We start from the raw sequence: 19,808 nt of genomic DNA, 5'->3' as shown, positions 1-19,808 counted from the left end.
TCCCTCCAGCCCTCCCCCAAGTCTGGAGTGCAGAGGTAGGGACAGAAGCTGCCTCAGGGTTGCGCCCCTCACTCACACCAACGGATTCATTGCAGGCACCCATTCAGGCAGAGCCGGTGGCAGGACAGCAGCAGGTGGGCTGGGGCCCCACCCTGCCCTGTGCAGCTAAGGCCCCTCCCAGGTCACTGGCTCAAGCTCTGGCTTTCCTGCCCATCCTGTCCTGTGGCTGCAGCCCCAGAACATCTCAGATTTAGTCTAGGCAGTGGAGCCAGGCCCTGCACAGGCTGCTGGTGGCCATCGGAGACCTACCCTTACTGTAACATGGGTACGATCCCGTGCCTGCTATGGACATGGGAACCCAGTCTGCAAGCCCGATCTCACCCAGCTCGCTGGTCCTTCTGCCGTCTCTCAGAATCCTCATCATGCCCTTGAGGGAAGGATCAGCCTCGATTGGCAAAGCGCTGCCAGGCCTCTGTGCCAGAGGTCAGACCACTGGAAAAAAGCACAGCTGATCTGGACATAAGTTAAAAGGCTGGGAAGGGTGTGGCCAAACAGGTTTGCTCTGCTTCCCTGGGTCTAGGTGTGTGTAGGTATTAAAAAGAGACTCTTCTCCTGCTTGCTAACCCCACCCTGACCCCCTTGCTTAGGCCAATTGTGTGGAACAGGAGTAGATGGGGCTACCTGCCCCTCACTGCTATTTTAACCCAAAAGATTCAGCCCTAGGTCACCTCTGTGGCGACTTCCCTGACTCCCTGTGCTGGGTTAGGTGCCCTGCCTCTGGGCTCCACTGCCTGCCCTTACGCCTCACCTTGCACCTGTCACCTGATATGATCTGGATACTTTATCCATCTACCCCATGGGCCTATGAGCCTCTCAAGGCCATGAACCGGAACCCCTGTACCCCAGAGGCTGCACAGGGCCCAGCACAAACGGAATCAAGGCCACTCACACCTCAGCCACAGTCAGGGGCCATTAGCATGCTCCCCTCTCCCTACCTTTTACAGTGTGATGGACACTCATGGCTCCAATGAGAAATTCCTGGAGGACATGTCTTATCTGACATTGAAAGCCAACTGCAAACTGACCATCTGCCCTCAAGTTGAAAATCGAAATGACCGCTGGATCCAGGTGGGAGCCGAAGCCGTCTCCAGAAGAGAGCTGGGGGCAGCCCGGGAAGCCTGCATCTTGGCTTGGGGAAAGGGAAGCCACACAGGTGCCTGATGGACCTCAGTGTCGCTAGAGAAGCCACAGCAGCCTGGGCCAGGCCTCTGGGGCGAGGGCTTTTCCGCTGCCTGCATCAGCCCCAGCCTCCACTGCTTCCCTCCAAAAGCTTTGGTCCCAGATGACAGTCCTCTCCTGGCTGGGGTCCTAAGAGGCCTCACTTCTACCTCTGCCCCTCACCAGGTCTTAGAGAAGACCCGCTGCCCTGCCCTGCCCCAGGCCTGGTGGGGACCACCCTGTTCTGTAAACCACCGGAAAAAGGTCACCATGGCTTTTTCATCTCTCCCCTCCCAGGACGAGATGGAGTTTGGCTACATCGAGGCCCCTCACAAATCCTTCCCTGTGGTCTTTGACTCCCCCCGGAACAGGGGCCTGAAAGATTTCCCCTATAAGAGGATCCTGGTATGTAGTGACAGGCAGAGTGCAGAAACCCTGGTTGGGTCCACCTGGAGGGGCACCAGTGAAGTCTCATCTGGGCCTGGTCCTATAGGGCTCAGAGAACAGGAGGAGGGGGCAGAAGGATACAGGAGGTGGGATATCAGCAAACTGGGGAGCCAGTGGGGAGTTTGGGCAAGAGAGGAAATGATATGCAAATCACATGCAAATAGGCAGCAGCCTGATTGTTCCTGTGTTGGGAAGGGCAGGACAGCAGAGCTCTTCTGGATAAGGAGACTTGTTGCCAAGGGGGAATTAGCAGTGTGGTCAGCTCTGGGGAGACCAAACTGCCTTTTGGAGGGAATGCACCCTTAGTGAGCCTGCATGGCTCTTGTTCTTAAGAGCTAGGGCCTCTCTTTAGGTGTCAAATGTTTTCTGAACACCTACTATGTGCCAGGCACTGTGCCACCTCCTGTGCACGAGATGGCAACAGTAGCACCCACCATTACGTATTGAGTTCCAGGCACTGTCTCCTAGCTTTCCATGGCTTACCTTATGTATTCCATGGGGTACTCCTATGGATAAGTGCTATCATTATTTCCTGTTTATGGATGAGGAAATCAAGGCTCAGGGAGGTTAAGTAACTTGCCCAAGGCCATGCAGCAAGTTAATAGTGGTCAAGATGCAAAGCTAGAGGGGCTGTGCCCACAGCCCTGCACTCAGCCTCAAGGCTGCGCTACCCCTCGAGGTGAGCCCACAGCCTCTGCCTGTTTCCCGGCTCCCACTCTGCCACTGCTGGGACAGTGATGGTCTAGGTGGGAGCTGTGATGGGCTGCAGTCTGCGGGCACACAGAGCAGGGACATTCATCCCAGCCTGGAGGGATCAGGTGACAATGAACCCTGCAGGTGAGTGAACCCGCCAGGGCCAACGTGCTGGAGGGGTCCCCACCTGACCTGCCCTGGGCTTGACCTGTAGGAGCCAGGGGATTTTTTCACTGATTTCTGCCCTCATCTTTATCATTTTCATTTTCTACTTTATTTGTGTTTAGTTTGCTGTTCTTTTTCTAGCTTGAAATGGAAACTAAGATGTTTCAGCCTTTTCTTTTTATTTTATTTTATTTATATATATATTTTATTATACTTTAAGTTCTAGGGTACATGTGCCATGTTCGTGTGCTGCACCCATTAACTCGGCATTTACATTAGGTATATCTCCTAATGCTATCCCTCCCCCATCCCCTCACCCCACATCAGCCTTTTCTCTTCCTAAAAAAAACACGTGTCTGTTTGTTTGTTTGTTTGTTTGTTTGTTTGTTTTTGAGAAGGAGTCTCGCACTGTTGCCTGGGCTGGAGTGCAATGGCGCAATCTCGGCTCACTGCAACCTCTGCCTTCCGGGTTCAAGCGATTCTCCTGCCTCAGCCTCCCGAGTAGCTGGGATTACAGGTGCCCCGCGCCCTACCACCATGCCTGGCTAATTTTTTGTATTTTTAGTAGAGATTGGGTTTCACCATGTTGTCCAGGCTGATCTCAAACTCCTGACCTCGTGATCCACCCACCTCGGTCTCCCAAAGTGCTGGGATTACAGGTGTGAGCCACCACGCTTGGCCTACTTTATTTTATGAAACAGGGTCTTGCTCTGTCACCCAGACTAGAGTGCAGTGGTGCAATCCTAGCTCACTGCAGCCTGCACCTCCTGGGCTCAAGCCATCATCCCACTTCACCCCCTGAAGAGCTGGGAGCACAGGCGTGCCCCACCACACTCGGTTTAAATACACATGTCTAGAGCTCTGACAGCTCCCTAGCAGTGCTGCCTCATCAACATCCCATGAGTTTTAATGTGCTATCAAAAGACAGCAGATTTTTATGAACTTTCACTTCAAAATCTTGTCTAATTTCCACTTTGATTTCTTCTTTGATCCATGGATTCTTTAGATGTGTACTGCTTAATTTCCAAACATTTGGGGGAATTTTTAGTTATCTTTGCTTATTGATTTGACTTTAACCACATGGTTCTCAGAGCCCAGGGGGGTTTGTAAAAAGTGGACAGAGATCGTTTTTCAGGCAGTAAGAGCTATGGAGTGGGAGACCCCCAGCATCTTCCCTCTACTCCAAGAACTGCCTCGTCCTGTCCTCACTGACCTCTCCTTCTTGGGGCGCGGGTCTCGCTGGTCCTTCCATAGGGTCCTGACTTTGGATATGTGACCCGGGAGATCCCATTCCCTGGTCCCTCCAGCCTTGACTCCTTCGGCAACCTGGACGTCAGCCCGCCCGTCACGGTGGGCGGCATGGAATATCCCCTGGGCCGGATCCTCATCGGGAGCAGCTTCCCCAAGTGAGGGGCTGGGGCGGGAGGTGGGGGGGCACAAGGGAATGACTGCAGCATCCACCCTCCCTGTGCTGCCATCACAAACACAGTTCCCTAGTCTGAGAAGTGATCTTAACTTCCTGCATGGAATCTTGGAATCAAAGACTCAGCAACCTAGGATCTCAGATTGAAAAGATCACAGAGTCTTACGTGAAAACTCACACGCTTATGGCCTGCGATCTTTTGGCCTACTTCACTTTATGAGCTTAATGAGTCACCAACATTAAATAGATATCGGCGGGGCCTCCCATAAAAAGCCAGGTTTCTGGCTTCTCATGAAAAATTGGAGAAGCTGGGGAGGTGAGATACGGTCTGGCACAGAGACAGAGGAATAGACTCATTGACGTCTCCCATTAGGAAGTCAGAATAGCTTCTGTCCTAACCATGGCTTAAAAGGGCCCTGAAGTCATGAAGTTCTCAGGGCAGGTGGCTGCAGGTAAGCAAGTGATTGGCCAGGATACCCTGATGACTGAGGTGAGTCAGTGGATCTCACCCTGGACAGATGTGATGGAGCAGGAAACAAGGTATTTAGGTTTTAACGCTCAAACAGGTGGCGATGTCTGTTAGGTCCTGCTGAATGGGTACACACCCTCCCTGCAGGTAACCAAAGAATGGGGTGTGCAGTTCAGGGTCCTGGTGGGTCCCCCTGTTTCCTCCCTGGAGATGATACCCACTGCAAACCCTGGAGATCACCTTCCTATTTGTGGGGTTTTTGCATAGCAGGGGTGCCCCCACTTGCCCCCCAAGCCCTGGCTGACCATCTAGTCTCCAGCCCAGAGGAGTCAAGCAGTGCTGAGAAGGTCACAGCCTCACCTGGTGAATCTGGCAGTTTCAGAGCTCTGGATCGGATGAGGTGAGGCTTCCTGGAACCTACCCAGGCACGTAACTGGGTGCCTAGACAGGATGCCTGGGGCTGAGACTGGCCAGGCGAGAGGCATGTGCTCACCCTGTTGGTGACTCATGACCAGACACTACTGTGTGGGCTGTTCTACCCACACCCTTACTCAGGGAGGAACCCGTGAGGAAGGAACACAAGCTTTGGAATCAGACGGACTTGGGTTTGAGTCCTGGCCCTGCCACTTGCCAGCCACATGATTTGGGATGAGTCCCCCAAACCAGTGTATACCACAGTGCCTGGCACAAAATAGGTACTCAATTAATTCGTTTAAAAATATTTACTGTATGCCAGGCACAGTTAAAAGTACTGGGGATATATCAGTGAACAAAACAGATGCATTTTAAATAAGCAAATTATTTTATACTCCATGCCTCAGTTTCCTTATCTTTAAAATGGGCCTGATGAAAATCCCAGTCCCAGCTATAGAATCAGCATTACTGGGGATAAAGAATTCGTGTCAATCACCTCTTGAATGCTTAGGTATTTTTCAGTTGGCCCCAGTAGTGGGGCTGCTTCAAAGCAGGTTGGAACTAATTGGACAAAATGTATTGACCACCTACTACCTACTACGTGTCACACCCATAGTGCTTTCCCCAGGCTACCTCATTTCATTTCTACAACAACCCAGTGAGACTGAGACCATCATTATCCCCACTTTACAGATAAGGAAGCTGAGGCTTGGAAAAGTTAAGTTACGTGCATTCTTTCATACATTCATTTACCAATTCAGTAAATATTTATGGAGACTTCCTATAGGCCAAGCCCAAGGTCTAATGCTGGGGATACAGAAATGGCTGAGGAGCTTGCCCTTGAGATTTAGAGTCTAATGAGGGAGACAGGCAAGCAATGGATCAGAGAGGGGATCACATATCATCCCACGTGCAGTGTCCTAGAAGGCTTCCTAGGGGCAGCCAACGATATTGACGCTTCTTTGAGAGGCCAAGGTGGGTGGATCACCTGAGGCCAGGAGTTCGAGACCAGCCTGGCCAACATGGTGAAACCTCGTCTCTACTAAAAATACTAAAATTAGCTGGGCGTGATGGTGCATGCCCATGGTCCCAGCTACTTGGGAGGCTGAGGCAGGAGAATTGCTTGAATCCAGGAGGTGGAGGTTGCGCTGAGCCAAGATCATGCCACTGCACTCCAGCCTGGGTGACAGAGCAAGACTCATCTAAACAAACAAATAAATGAAGGAAGGAAGGAAGGAAGGAAGGAAGGGTGGGAAGGGGGAAGGAAGGAAGGGAGGGAGGGAGGAAAGGAAGGAAGGAAGGAAGGAAGGAAGGAAGGAGGCAAAGTAGCGTGGAGTGTACCATGTTGCAGGCAGAGGGAAGCGCTCAGGCAGAAGCCTGGAAGCCAGAGAAGGTACAGCTCAAAGGAAAAGTCGAAAAAACTCAGTATGGGTGGCATGTAGATGGGCAGGGATGGACTGGTAGGACCTCAGGCAGGAGGGGGCTCTGCGGGTCCAGCTAGGGACAGAGTTCAGGGAGAAACCATTCTGTTCAGATGCCTCATGGGGCAGTTCTCTCCTCCAGGATCCTTGGGACCTGGGCTCAGGAGCAGAGAGCTAGGAGGATGTAGGCTCAGGGGCAGAGAGCTCGGAGGATGCAGGCTCAGGGGCAGAGAGCTTGGAGGATGCAGACTCAGGAAGGGGAGGGGCTCCTTGGTGTTCTCCAAGGACTTTGCTCCCTTCTGTGTCCCAGGCTCCTGCCCCAGTCTCTATATCACACTGCAACACATGGACATCCTTACCTGTCTGCTCCCACAAGCCTCACGAGCCAGTGAGCCAAGCCAGGAGACTTCTCTCAAGGGTGCAGGGGTCTGCTCTGGGAACTCCCAGGCACAGAGCAAGGACCCCACATGGGAAAGTGAGGGGTCTCCAGTGTGGACATGTCCCCATTCCATTGGCTGTTGGATTGAAAACCAGGAATGAGGCCTTTGGTGGACAGATGGGACCTGAGGTTTGAAAAGGGTTGGCTACATACTTAGGACCACATAGCAAGTTAGCAGTACGGTCAGAACCCAGGTCTCCTTCTACCTGGGCCCCAAACTCAAATTTAGCACCTCAGGCTGCAGTCCAGTGACCCTGCCTTGGTTTCTGACCTTAGCAATAGACAAAACAGACAACCAAACATTCCAGCAGAGAGAAACAGACAATAAGTGAACAAAACAAATAAGTACCTCCAATCATATGTATGAATATAATACGAATGCATGAACAAATGCATATAACTTTAATTTTCTGGGCCTCAACTTCCTCATCCGTAAAATGGAGACAGTAATAGTCCCAACCCCACAGGGCTGTCATAAGGATTAAATGAAGTAGCCTGGGTAAAGCATGTGTGTGGCACATGTCAATAAATGTTTGTCTTAGCTTTGCTGAGAGTCTGATGTTTAAACAAAGCCTTGAAGGAAAAGAGGCAGTTAGGCCAAGCACAGTGGCCCTCACTTGTAGTCCCAGTGCTGTGGGAGGCCAAGGTGGGGGGGTCGCTTGAATCCAGGAGTTTTAAGACTAGCCTGGGTGGCATGGTGAAACCCACCTCTACAAAAAATGCAAAAATTAGCCGTGCATGGTGTCACATACCTGTTGTCCAAGCTACTCAGGAGGCTGAGGTGGGAGGATCACTTGAGCACGGGAGGTTGAGGCTGCAGTGAGCCATGCACTCCAGCCTCTAGGCTGGGCAACAGAGTGAGTGAGACCTTGTCTCAAAAAAAAATAAGAAAAGAGAGAGAGAAAGAAAGAAAAAAAAAAGGAAGGAAGGAAGAGGAAGAAAGAGAAAAGAAGGAAAGAAAGAAGAGGCAGTTAAAGATGTGGCTACTTAGGAAATATTCCAGGGTGTAGAAACAGCCGTGCAAAGGCCCTGAGGCAGGAGCAGGCTGGAGACAGCAGATCAGCAGGGAGGCCGGTGGGGCACAGTGGGGAGTGAGGCCAGAGAGCTTGGATGAGCACGCTTCAGATGTAACTTGGAGCTGGTATTTGTATGTATATCATAGGGTCATCAGGAGGATTAAACAAGACACTTACTGCGAGGACCCTAAGGACAGCACACACTAGGTGCTTAAATGCACACACAAATGCACAGTCCATTCTCTGCTGTCTTAGTTTCTCCACTCTCTATGCCCCACGTTTAAAGCATTCTTTGAGCAATTCCGCCCCCTGGTGGCAGATCTGATGATGACTCAGGCAAGGCCTGATGCCTCTCAGGCACAAGGTGACTGTGCGCCCTCTCCCTCCTGGCCAGGTCTGGTGGGCGGCAGATGGCCAGGGCAGTTCGGAACTTCCTGAAGGCACAGCAGGTGCAGGCACCCGTGGAGCTCTATTCGGACTGGCTCTCTGTGGGCCATGTGGACGAGTTTCTGACCTTTGTGCCTACCTCTGACCAAAAGGTGCGTCCCCTCCCTCCCTGCCTGAGCCACCTCTGCCCCTGTTTGATCTGATGGGATGAGTCAGGGCAAAGCCATTTGGAACAGCTCAACCCTGTGCCCCGAGTAAGCTCTGGATTGGGACATTCTCTGGGTCAGGGCACCCTGACACGCTCATCCTCACACTTCCAGGGTATTTGTGCTTGGACCCAAATCCCTTAGCCAATAGTCAGGAACGATATTGATAATAATTGGTAATATTTACTGAGCACCTACTATGTGCCAGATACTCACATATTTTAATTCATTTAATCCTCCAACAAGCCCATCAAGTGGGCGCGATTATTATTGTCCCATTTTACAAGTGAGGAAATTGAGGCTCAGAAGGGCCATTAACCCATCCAAGCTCACCCAGCCTGCAGGTGTCAGGATAGGATTCAAATCCGGGTTCTGGGCCTCTACAGTAAGCCTTGCAGAGGTGGCTGGGGAAGGCATGGCCAGGGAGCCAGCAGCCTGGGAGGGAAGGCTTCCCAGTGACCAGTGGTTACAGCTCTGCTAGGGACAGCTCTGACAGTGAAGGAGGAGACATCTGAATTGGGTATTTTGTTTGTTTTTTGTTTGTTTGTTATTTGAGACAGAATCTTGCTCTGTTGCCCAGGCTGGAGTGCAATAGCGCGATCTCGGCTCACTACAACCTTCACCTGCTGGGTTCAAGCGATTCTCCTGCCTCAGCCTCCCAAGTAGCTGGGATTACGCCACCATGCCCGGCTAATTTTTTGTATTTTTAGTAGAGGCAGGGTTTCACCATGTTGGCCAGGCTGGTCTCAAACTCCTGATTGCAGGTGATCCGCCCACCTTGGCCTCCCAAAGTGCTGGGATTACAGGCATGAGCCACCACACCCGGCCCTGAATTGGGCCTTGAAAGAAGAAATCAGAATGCCCTGGTGGGCAAAATGCGAAGGGCCTCCAGGGAGGGAGAACAGCACAGACAAAGTTCTGGAGGTGGGAACCTGCTTGGAGGACCTGGAGAGTTGCAGACAGTGCTTTGTGGCTGATGTGCAGACTGAGTGGGAGAGGGGAGTCCCAAGAACTGTCAGGCCCCTCCTGAGTCCCGAGTCTGGGGTCTCCTGTGTCTAGGGGGACCCTGTCCACTAAGCCATTCTCCCTCCCTCCGTGCCAGGGCTTCCGGCTGCTCCTGGCTAGCCCCAGCGCTTGCCTCAAACTCTTCCAAGAGAAGAAAGAAGAGGGCTATGGGGAGGCGGCCCAGTTTGATGGTGAGTGCCAATGACCCGGTCACCCCTGGGGGACCCTGCCCTTTCATCACCATCCTTGGGTACAGCCCCTGCACCTGCAGATCTCTCAGCTGGACTCAGAACCCAACACCGACTCTCCGTTTCTTGGGTCCCCAGGTCCTCTGATGGGTGGGGAAGTTCCTGGGCCACACCCCAGGAGAGGAAAGGCACAGGAAGACATGAGTGCCCCAGGTGCCAGTCAATGCCAGGCACGTTCTTGTTCTCGCTCCCATTTGATCTCTCTTCCCTCTTCCTTATCCCTGTTCACAGAAGTGGAAACTGAGGCTCAGAGAGGAGAACTGGCTTGGCCAGGGCTATGCAGCCAGGGAGCAGCAGGGCTGGGGCCTTGAGAGAGGAAGGAGGAGAAGCCAGGCTTGGTCAGGGCCCCTCTGCAGAGCTTCCTGCAGGAGCTAACAGACCCTCCAAGGGCTTGGTTGGCCCATCTCCCCTCCTTATCACACCCTCAGTGTTCTCATCTGGGGAATATCTGGGGAATAGAGCATTGGAATGGATGTGGTGCAGATGTCCACAAGGATAGCCCTGAGTTCAAATCCTGGTCTTGGCATTTGCTGGCTGTGGTATCAAGGGTGTGTTCTGAACCTCTCAGTGCCTCAGTTTCCTCTTCTCTGAGTTGTAGATGATAATTAATCCCTCCTATAGTTGCTTTAAATATTAATAATACATTAAGTAGGATGCCCAGAGCATGGCACACATTCAATAATGGTAGCTGTGCCATAATTATTAGGCTCCGAGTCCAGAGTCACTTCCTGAGGGGGTTCCTCATCCATCACCAGGTTTTCCTTGCAGCCAGGGCCTGGTCCCATCAGGGTTCTCAGTCTCTGGCTTTCTCTATCCTGGCTTCTGACCCTGGCACTGAGGTAGGAGGTAAATCCTGGACTGGATTATATAGCCCCTGGCCGAAGACAGCCTCCAGGCAGTGCTCCCTGAGCTATGTACTGTCTTTCTCTTCTTGCAGGGTTAAAACACCAAGAAAAAAGAAGCATTAATGAGATGCTGTCAGACAGACATCTCCAGAGAGACAATCTTCATGCACAGGTGAGGGGCAGGACCACCAGCTGCTCTAAGGGGTCCTTTCTCTTCCAGGGAGAAGCAGCCCCAGGAACTGCTGGGGTGGGTCAGGGATTCAGTGTTGGAGCTCTCGTGGTCCTGGGAGCTGCTGGGGCCTGTGGGTAGGATAGAGCCTCTGCCTTCAGGAACCCACAGTCTGATGAAAGAGACAGAGCCATGTCCTCAGGGAGCTCCCAGCCTAATGAGGGAGACCTGGCCCCAGTCTGGGGCAATGACCTATTTTCACAGAAGCAAATCTGAGCCTCTCATCTGAGAAGTCTGGTGAAATGCGAGAGACATGGTGGGGAAATAGGACCTTGCGGGGCCCAGAGGTGGGGTGGGGTGGGGTGGGTAAGAGTCAGGGGGATTCTGTGAGAACAGGTAAAGCAAGGTGTCAGGAAGGGGCAGGGCTCACCCCAAGGATAAAAGGTGCCTGTCCTGTGCAAGGTGAAGGGGCTAGCACAGACTCGGTGCTCAGTTAATGGGAGAAGGCCCCTTACCCCTTCCCAGTGGTGCCCAGCACTTTCTCCTAAGCTGCTGAGAAGGGACAGGAGCATCAGCCACGCTGTGGCTGGGGCTGGGACAGTGTGTTGTACTGACAAGAACATTTGCATCCAGAAACTGCCTGGGTTCAAACCCCAGCTTTGGCACATCCTAGCGGTGTGCACTTGAGCAGGTTGCCTGAGCCTCAGTTTCCCCCGGACAGCAATGGCTTCTATTGCACAAAGCTGTTGTGAGGCTTCAAGGAGCTAGCGGGCCCAGAGGGCTCCACACGGGCCCGGCGCACAGTGGGTGCTTGGCCAGTGTTATGCTCTTCCTAGTCCTGGGCTGCCCAGCTGCCTCCTTCCCCAGAAATGCATTGACTGGAACCGTAATGTGCTGAAGCGGGAACTGGGCCTGGCAGAGAGTGACATCGTGGACATTCCCCAGCTCTTCCTCCTGAAAAACTTCTACGCAGAAGCCTTCTTCCCAGACATGGTGAGAGCCCTTGGGCAGGGTCCTCCTGGGGAGGGGGTCTGCGGGGCTCTGAGAAGAAGCACTCCCTGGCCCAGGGCAGGCTGATGCAGAGGCTGGAAGGCTCTGCGGACCTCTCCGGTGTCTGTTTTTGTGAATATAGAGAACATTCCCATCAGTGGCTCTCAACCAGGGCAATTTTGCCCCCAGGGGATTTTTGTTGCCACAGTGAGGTGCATGCCCCTGGCATCTGGTGGGTAGAAGCCAGGGATTTCACTAAACATCCTACAGAGCATAGGATGCCCTGCCACAAAGCACTTTTTTTTTCCTCACCCAGATGGAAAAAGAAAGCGTGGTTTGGTTCCAAGTGTTTCAGGCTTCTGTCTCTGGGTCTCAGCTGCCTGCTGTGTTCCCCACCACAGCCCCTCACTTGCTGCTCTCCAGTGGGGGTCCTGTTTCAGGCAGGCAGGGCAGGTGGGGTGGGCGGTGGCCTCGCTGACTCTCATTAACGGGGCAGCTGACAAGGAGATGAGCAAATGTGATCTCACCTGGGAGGGGCCTGAGCGATGCTATCGGGGTGGGCCTGGCCCAAGTGCCCATTAACCTCTTGGGAAAGGATGTTGGGGTGTTGGCAGCTGGCAGGGATGGTCCCCCAGGATGGGGATAGACCCTCTTTCTTCAGACTGCGGTCTTTAGCTTGAATCCCTGTCTTGGGACAAGCCGAGGGTTGGAAGTGAATGTCAGAATCAGGATGGAATCAGGGTTGGAAGTGAATGTCGGAATCAGGATGGAATCAGGGTTGGAAGTGAATGTCAGAATCAGGATGCAGGTTGCAGGAGGTGGGGAGGACCCGTGTGCTTTCCTGGCTCCTCATGGGGAGATTCCAGCCTCTAGGTCCTGGCAGAGACCCCCAAGCAGGATTTCTCGACTCCGTAGCTCTATTGCTGTTTTAGGCTGGATAAGCCTTTGTTGTAGATGCTGTACTGTGCCTCGCAGGATGTTTAGTGGCCTCCCTGCTCTACCCACTAGATGCCAATAGCACTCTCCCAGATGTGACAACCAAAAATGCCCTAGTGGACAAAATCGACCCTGATTGAGAACCACTGCTTGAAGGCAGTGCTGTCTGTTAGAACATTCTGTGCTGATGCAAATGTTCCATATCTGCACAATACAGTCCAGTAGCCACTCAGCTACCACTTGAAATGTGGCTAGTGTCAATGAAGAACAGAAATTGTAACTTTATGTAAGTTTAATTTTAATTTTAATTTAAACAACTGCATGTGGCCAGTGGCTACTGTGCTGGACAGCAAAGCTCTAAGGGACTGCTAAGCTCTGGTTCTGGCTGAAGGTGGGGGGAGGGCCTAGGCTGGGGCATGTGTGACTGGCCTGGCCTCCGTCTGCTGGAAGCCCCTGCCTGTGGGTCATCCTGTGGGGATTCCCTAGTTTCGTTCCAGGCTCTGCTGAAGGATCCCAGCTTGTTTTCACTGGAGGGTCCCATAGGGAACACCCAGTTAACCCCTTGGTTTGTCAGATGGGGAAACTGAGGCTTAGAAGGAGAGTGGGTCATGTGTCTGAGGTCACACAGTGAGCGAGTGGCGGAGTTGGGACCAGCCCCCAATCCCATGACTCCTCATTTAGGAGGAAGCAGAAGCCTGGCTGGCTCTGGCCCTGGTCCTGGTCCTGGTCCTGGTCCTGGTCCTGGCTCTTTTCTCCTCTTTCTGCCCTTTGCCCCCTGCATGCCCCATCACCACTCCCACCCCAGCATGTTCTGGCCCATTAGTGGGCAAAGGGGTAGTTCAGAGCCAAAGCCAAGGGACTGACCTCACGGGACCCTCCAGCTTTATGTTGGTCCCTGCCATGGATGAGGGTGGGGCAGACTCGAGGGTCGGGGGCAGAGCACGGAGAGTGTGAGGGCAGAGTCAAGGACAGGCTCACCCCGAACCCAAGACAGCCCAGAGCAGCCCTCTAGAGAGAAGGTCTGGAGTCCCCTTTGAACACCAAGGGTCACCCCTTATGACCTCTTGCCATCAACCTGGGCTGAGATTTCCTCTAAGAAACCCCCATACCACTGCATGGGGGAGAATTCCCATCCCCAGATTAGGGCCCCAAGCCAGGTCCACAACCAAGGGAAGGAGAGGTGCCCCCAGAGTTAAACTCAAGTGTCCCCAAAGGCTTTCAGCCCCTTCCCCCAACTCCTCAGTCGCACAGGTGGCCAGATAAAAAGAGCATGGATTTTGGCACCAGTCAGATCCAAGTCTAAATGTCAGTCTCATCATTTTCTGGCTGTATGATTATGTGACTTAACCTGTCTGAGCCACAGCTTCAGAGGGAGGCTGTGGGATTTAGTGATGATATATCTGGCACATAGAAGATGCTCAATAAATGCTAACAATGATCAGGGCTGCCAAAGACAGTTAAGCAAGCTGTGCACTGCAAAAGCACACCACACTTTGGAAGACATCCACACCACAGACCTTGTAGGTGTGTATATTTGTTGTACAAGTTTCTGGCAGATGACACGAAAATCTCTTGTTCTAACAAAGTTGCTATGACAATTTTTTCATAGATGGAAGAAAGTGTTGGAGAAGTGGGTTTTTGTTTTGTTTTGTTTTGTTTTGTTTTGTTTTAATGTACAAAATTCCTGGTAGCCCTGGCTGTTATTCAACCTCATTTCTAACCTTGAATCTTTTTGTCCTCTGCTTTCATAGACCCTAACTCTTGAGCAAACCCCAGTCCTAGAGCCCTTTCTGGGCTCTGGCTATGGCCAACCCATTCCCCAGGGCCTGTCTCATTCTGGCAAGGAAGGGGTGCCAGAAGTACAGCACTCACAGCCTGACAGCCTCCCTCTTGCCTTTTCTCTTTTGCAGGTTAACATGGTGGTCTTAGGCAAGTACCTGGGCATCCCCAAGCCCTACGGGCCCATCATCAATGGCCGCTGCTGCCTGGAGGAGAAGGTGCAGTCCCTGCTGGAGCCTCTGGGCCTGCACTGCATCTTCATTGATGACTACTTGTCCTACCACGAGCTGCAGGGGGAGATCCACTGTGGCACCAACGTGCGCAGGAAGCCCTTTCCCTTCAAATGGTGGAACATGGTGCCCTGAGCCTGCCCCCACCCGCCATCCTCTCTGCCCTCTTGCTGGGGAACCCCGCCAGGGTGAGGGCAAGGAACAACCACCTGGCCTCCATTCTCTTGGGGGAGTCTTGGCACTTTGCAAACATCCTGGCCACCGTGGGCACCAGGACACAGGGATGGATACCACCTACCCTCGCCTCTGGAATGGCCTACCCAACCCAAGAAGAATGCACCTCATTCTTCCCTCGCCTCTTTCCCACCCACAGCCCCCAGAGGCTCTAGATCAACAATGTTAGCATGTTCAAGAATGGCTGTGGGTGGCCTAGGGAGATGGGCCCCACTTAGAATTGCTCCCCTTTCATTCTGATACCTCTCTGGGGAACAAGGATAATGACTTTGCATCTGCACCAGGAACGGGGCCCGGGGGACCTGGGGTCTGGTGTGCCAGGCACCAGGCTGCCTCTGCTCTTGGAAAACCAGGAAAGGAGATCAGAAACATCCTCTCCCGCTTCCAGGTTTCTTCTCCCAAAGGGGACCCAAGGCTGTGACACTTACTCCACCCCCATCCAGCACCCTTCAGCTGTGTGTGGACAAACAAGGACAGAAAAACCCAGTGTCCAAGGGCCAATTTAAATAGAAAAAAAGACAACAAAATTTTAATAACTGACTCCGACCTCAGAAGAGTGATTGCTACCTTTCTGGAAAGACTTTAATTACCAGAGCTGGTTTCTCCCAGCTCAGAAATGCTGACAGGCCAACGTGAGGCCTGAGGACACACAAAGGATGACGGGGCAGGAGGGGATGAGGTCAGGATGAAAGAGTGTGTGACGACGGATTTGGGGGCCTAGAGGTGTCCGTGGTTCCTGGGCTGGGATTTTGGACTCTGGATTTGAAGGGAGCTGGAGCTTCCAGATATAGCAGGGGTAGGGGGCCAGATGTTAGAAGAGGGTGTGTGTGTTGGGAGGAAATTAGGTTATCTTTGAAGGTGGAGTTTAATTTCCTTTAATAGTCTTTAATTATTCCCCTTCATTCTGCAGGCAGTGGGAGGGGAAGGCTTGCCCGGTCTCTCTCAGCAACCCAGGGACCCTGCACATATAGCTTGGGTTTCATCCCTGAATAAACCGCTGTGGCAGGCCCATGTCCCCTCCCATAGTAGGGAAGACAGCTGCCACAGGAGGTTAATAGCCCTGAGTGAGGTCACTGAGACATGCACAGGCAGGCTGGTTCAGCTGGGCTGCAGGGCACAGGCAGGAGGAAGCCAGCCTACCCTCTTCCCCCACTGCCAGTGAGGCCATTATAGGGCAGTTGGCCCTAGGGCCTCGGTCCATCTAGGTTTTCCGTGGCCCCTGCTGAGACCTCACACTAAGCCAACTACTGTCACTCTTTTAACCAACAAAAGCTAGCCTGGAACTGCTATGGTTAAAGTGGGTGAGCAGGAACATGAAAATTCCCTTCTGGAAGGTTCTACAGAACCCCATTTGCAAGCTCCTGCTTTAACCTGAGTGTCCTCTGCTCAGGATCATACCCCAGGCTGCAGTGAGTCAAGAAGGAGAAGAAGGCTCTGAAGGGGCCGGGGGTGTGAGCTGGGGTTGGGATTCCCCTGAGAAAGAGCTGTGGGTAGGAAGGGAGTGCGCATTGCAGAGCTAGGGCTGGGGGTCGGTGCCACACTGAGTGTGGGAAGCTCTGGAGTTGCTGCTGGGCCATCGAGGGGCCCTGATGTTGACTCTGAGAATGTTCTGGGTGACCAGTCACCTCCTTTCTGATCAATAAAAGTGTCGACATGCATTTCTTACAGGGCTGTCTCCCCAGCCTGTTTGTTGGGTTGGGGAGGAGGGGAGGAAAGCAGAGAAGGCTGCTTCCAGTTCCACCCACTATGCAGCTGCTTGGCTCAATTTCTGCTGCCACAGGCAGCCCCTGCTCAGCTGGGAGAGCCTCACAGTGCCAAGGCCAGTGCCAGGCAGGCTGATTCAGCAGGATGACTGGCACATGCCTCTTGCTCTGGGGCTGATGGCCCTGCTAAGATGGAGATCAGATCAGGGGAGGGATGGATCCTGCCTCTTCCTCTCTCCTCTCTTCCTTCAGCATCTCCTCCATCTCTCAGGGACAACAAGGTTGGGGAGGCAGCCTGGGCCCTATTAACAGAGGTGAGAGTTCCCCAGCAGGGCTGGTTCCCAGGGCCACAGGCCACTACAGTTCCCTTTCTGGTTTTTGTTTTGTTTTGTTTTCTTTTCTTTTGTTTGAGACCAAGTCTTGCTCCGCCACCCAAGCTGGAGTGCAGTGGTGCTATCACAGCTCATTACAGCCTTGAATTCTTGTGCTCAAGCGATCCTCCCACCTCAGCCTCCTGAGTAGCTAGGAATACAGGCACAGGCCACCATGCCCAGCTAATTGCTAATTTATTTTTTACGGAGCTGGGGTTTTGCTATGTTACCCAGGCTGGTCTCAAACTCCTGGGCTCAAGCGATCCTCCCATCTTGGCCTCCCAAAGTGCTGGGATTACAGGTGTGAGCTACTGTGCCTGGCCCAATTCCCTTCCATTTTTGTGTCTGAAGCTTCTAAGTTACCCGGCTTCAGTGGTCTGATTTTGGATGCCTGAAAATATCACCCTCTCATCCTATACATTTGCTGCTGCCTCAAATTACACCCTTTGATACTCACTCACTTTATTTTAGCTTTTGTTGTGGACTAAGAGGGCAAAAAGTTGCTGCCTATTAGTCATTGACACTTTAGTCTGAATTAACCACAAACCTGTTTCTAAAAGTTGATATTAACAAAGGAGAAGTGAAGGCATGAGTTTCCTTCCAAAGGCACATACAGTTCTCCAAGAAAGAGGCAGGTAGTGGGCCAGCATCCCAGCGAAAGCCCCTACTTTCTGCATCTATTCCCTATCTGTGCTCACAAGCAGCCTAGGGAGACTAAGGCTTCCTCCTGAGCTTGAACTCTAACCCAGGGCTCCCAAGGCTGACTCAGCCATCAAGCCATTCCACAGCTGAAAAAAGTGAAGCTGTCCCTTGACCCAGCAGTCTAGCAGCTCTCCTTGAAAAGAACATCTTTCCCAAAAACTGAGACATGGGAATGACAATCTCAGGGTCCTGTTGAGGCCCTTGAACTGGTGCAGATGTCCCAGCTGGAGATGCTGGGGAGCGGGTCCTAGTCCCCATCCTGCCTCAGGCTGTCAGCACTGCCAGGGAGAAGGGAGGAAACCTCTATTCAGCACCTCCTGAGCCTCCTCCAGGCAGGGTGCGTCTTCACTATTATCTCCACCAGGGCCAGTGATTAGCTGCATTTTCTACAGATGAGGAAACCGAGTCTCCAAGAGGGGGAACACTGACACCCAAGGCTCTATTGTGGGTGCACAGTGGAGTCTGCATCTGAACCCAAGACTTCTCTTCCCAGAGCCCTTGCTCCTGCTCTTCCAGGAGCCTGAATGCCCCTCTGACTTCAGTTTCCCACCTGAGGACTGAGCTTTCCTACTCTGACATGCCCAGCTCCCCCTGGCTGGAGAGAGTTCTCAACCTTATCATTTACCGCTTTCAGAGGTTTTTGGGACCTAATAACAGCAACAATAGTAATACAATAATGCCAAGCTCCATGCCAGAGCTCTACCAACGCTGGCCACTGAGGCCTCACAGCAACCATTTTTCAGATGAGAAAAATGAGGCACGAACAATTAGGAAACTTGCCTGGCCGGGCGCGGTGGCTCACGCCTGTAATCCCAGTACTTTGAGAGGCCAAGGCAGGTGGATCAAGAGGTCAGGAGATCGAGACCATCCTGACTAACACGGTGAAACCCCGCCTCTACTAAAAATACAAAAAAATAGCTGGGCTCCGTGGCAGGCACCTGTAGTCCCAGCTACTCGGGAGGCTGAGGCAGGAGAATGGCGTGAACCTGGGAAGCGGAGCTTGCAGTGAGCCGAGATCGCGCCACTGCACTCTAGCCTGGGCGACAGAGCGAAACTCTGTCTCAAAAAAAAAAAAAAGAAACCTGCCCAAGGTGGCCCATCCAGGAAGTAGCTGAGGCAGGGCTGAAACCCAGGTCTCTAAAATCCATTAAAAAAAAAAAAAAAAAAAAAAAAAGTGGTGTTTCTCAAAGGGCACCAAAATGCTTTGGGGGTGCTTATTAAAAAATCCAGAGGGCCGGGTGCCATGGCTCATGCCTGTAATCCCAGCACTTTGGGAGGCCGAGGCAGGTGGATCACCTGAGGTCTGGAGTTCAAGACCAGCCTGACCAACATGGAAAAACTCCGTCTCTACTAAAAATACAAAATTAGCCGGGAGTGGTGGCACACGCCTATAATCCCAGCTACTCGGGAGGCTGAGGCAGGAGAATTGCTTGAACCTGGGAGGCGAAGGTTGTGGTGAGCCGAGATCGCACCACTGCATTCCAGCCTGGGCAACAAGAGTGAAACTCCGTCTCAAAAAAAAAAAAAAAAAAAAAAAATCCAGAGGCCAGGCTGCACCCCTAACCTGCTGGATCAGAGTGGACAACAGACCTGGGAATCCGCATTTTCACCAGCTTCCCCAGCAGAGTAAGAAAGCTCCCCATTGTAGTCTCTGAAAATGCAGAAAATGGAGGTGAGGAACCAAGAAGCGTCCGAGATCAATATCATATATCTCTGCACCCCCTCAACAGCACCTGCCCCCAACAGTTCCTGGTGCCTAGCCAGGTACCTGTGGGGACTTGCTTCCCAAGAAATTAACTTCCTGGGTGCCGGGGTCGGGACAACAGGTTCGTATACAAATACTGGGTCCCTTCCAGCCAATCCTGAGCTCTCAGCTCTGGGAAGGGGCTGGGCTTTCATGACTGGAGCCAATGAATTGGCACCCTGGGCTGGAGGGGTGGGGCCAGGGGCTTTTAAACCTCATCCTAAGGGGCCTCGGGGGCAGTGTTGGGGTTGGCGGCCACAGCTAAGTCCAAGACCAGCATGTCGCTGCAGAGAATCGTGCGTGTGTCCCTGGAGCATCCCACCAGCGCCGTGTGTGTGGCTGGCGTGGAGACCCTCGTGGACATTTATGGGTAAGAGTCAGAGGACATTTATGAGTAAGAGTCAGAGGCCTAGTGGTTTGCAGGCCCTTGGTGCTGATGCCCTTGGACCTTCTTCCCTGCAGGCTGGGCAGGGCTTCTTCAGGGCCCACTCCCCAGCCTTGGCCTCGGAACAGCAGCCAATCAGGGAAGCTTGGGTCCTCCTCTTGGTCAGCTG

General features: G+C 52.7%; 2 protein-coding genes across 2 annotated transcripts in view; both read left to right on the top strand.

The window, feature by feature from the left end:
* PADI1 (peptidyl arginine deiminase 1) overlaps window positions 1–16,256 on the top strand; it is a 40,079-nt gene extending 23,823 nt beyond the window's left edge. The window contains exons 9-16 of the mRNA XM_002811406.5: window positions 1,005–1,128; window positions 1,516–1,623; window positions 3,778–3,929; window positions 8,100–8,244; window positions 9,401–9,494; window positions 10,489–10,568; window positions 11,433–11,558; window positions 14,402–16,256. Of these exons, the coding sequence (XP_002811452.1) occupies window positions 1,005–1,128; window positions 1,516–1,623; window positions 3,778–3,929; window positions 8,100–8,244; window positions 9,401–9,494; window positions 10,489–10,568; window positions 11,433–11,558; window positions 14,402–14,635 (1,063 nt within the window). The 3' untranslated portion in view covers window positions 14,636–16,256. The remainder of the gene's footprint in view (window positions 1–1,004; window positions 1,129–1,515; window positions 1,624–3,777; window positions 3,930–8,099; window positions 8,245–9,400; window positions 9,495–10,488; window positions 10,569–11,432; window positions 11,559–14,401) is intronic.
* A 3,236-nt stretch (window positions 16,257–19,492) lies between these two features.
* Window positions 19,493–19,808, top strand: part of PADI3 (peptidyl arginine deiminase 3) — a 39,417-nt gene continuing 39,101 nt past the window's right edge. Inside the window, exon 1 of the mRNA XM_002811405.3 lies at window positions 19,493–19,624. Coding sequence (XP_002811451.3) covers window positions 19,533–19,624 — 92 coding nt within the window. The 5' untranslated portion in view covers window positions 19,493–19,532. The remainder of the gene's footprint in view (window positions 19,625–19,808) is intronic.

The sequence above is a fragment of the Pongo abelii genome, chromosome 1, assembly GCF_028885655.2.
Source record: "Pongo abelii isolate AG06213 chromosome 1, NHGRI_mPonAbe1-v2.0_pri, whole genome shotgun sequence".
NCBI classification, from domain to species: Eukaryota; Metazoa; Chordata; class Mammalia; order Primates; family Hominidae; genus Pongo; species Pongo abelii.
This window is presented reverse-complemented; position numbering and strand designations above follow the sequence as displayed.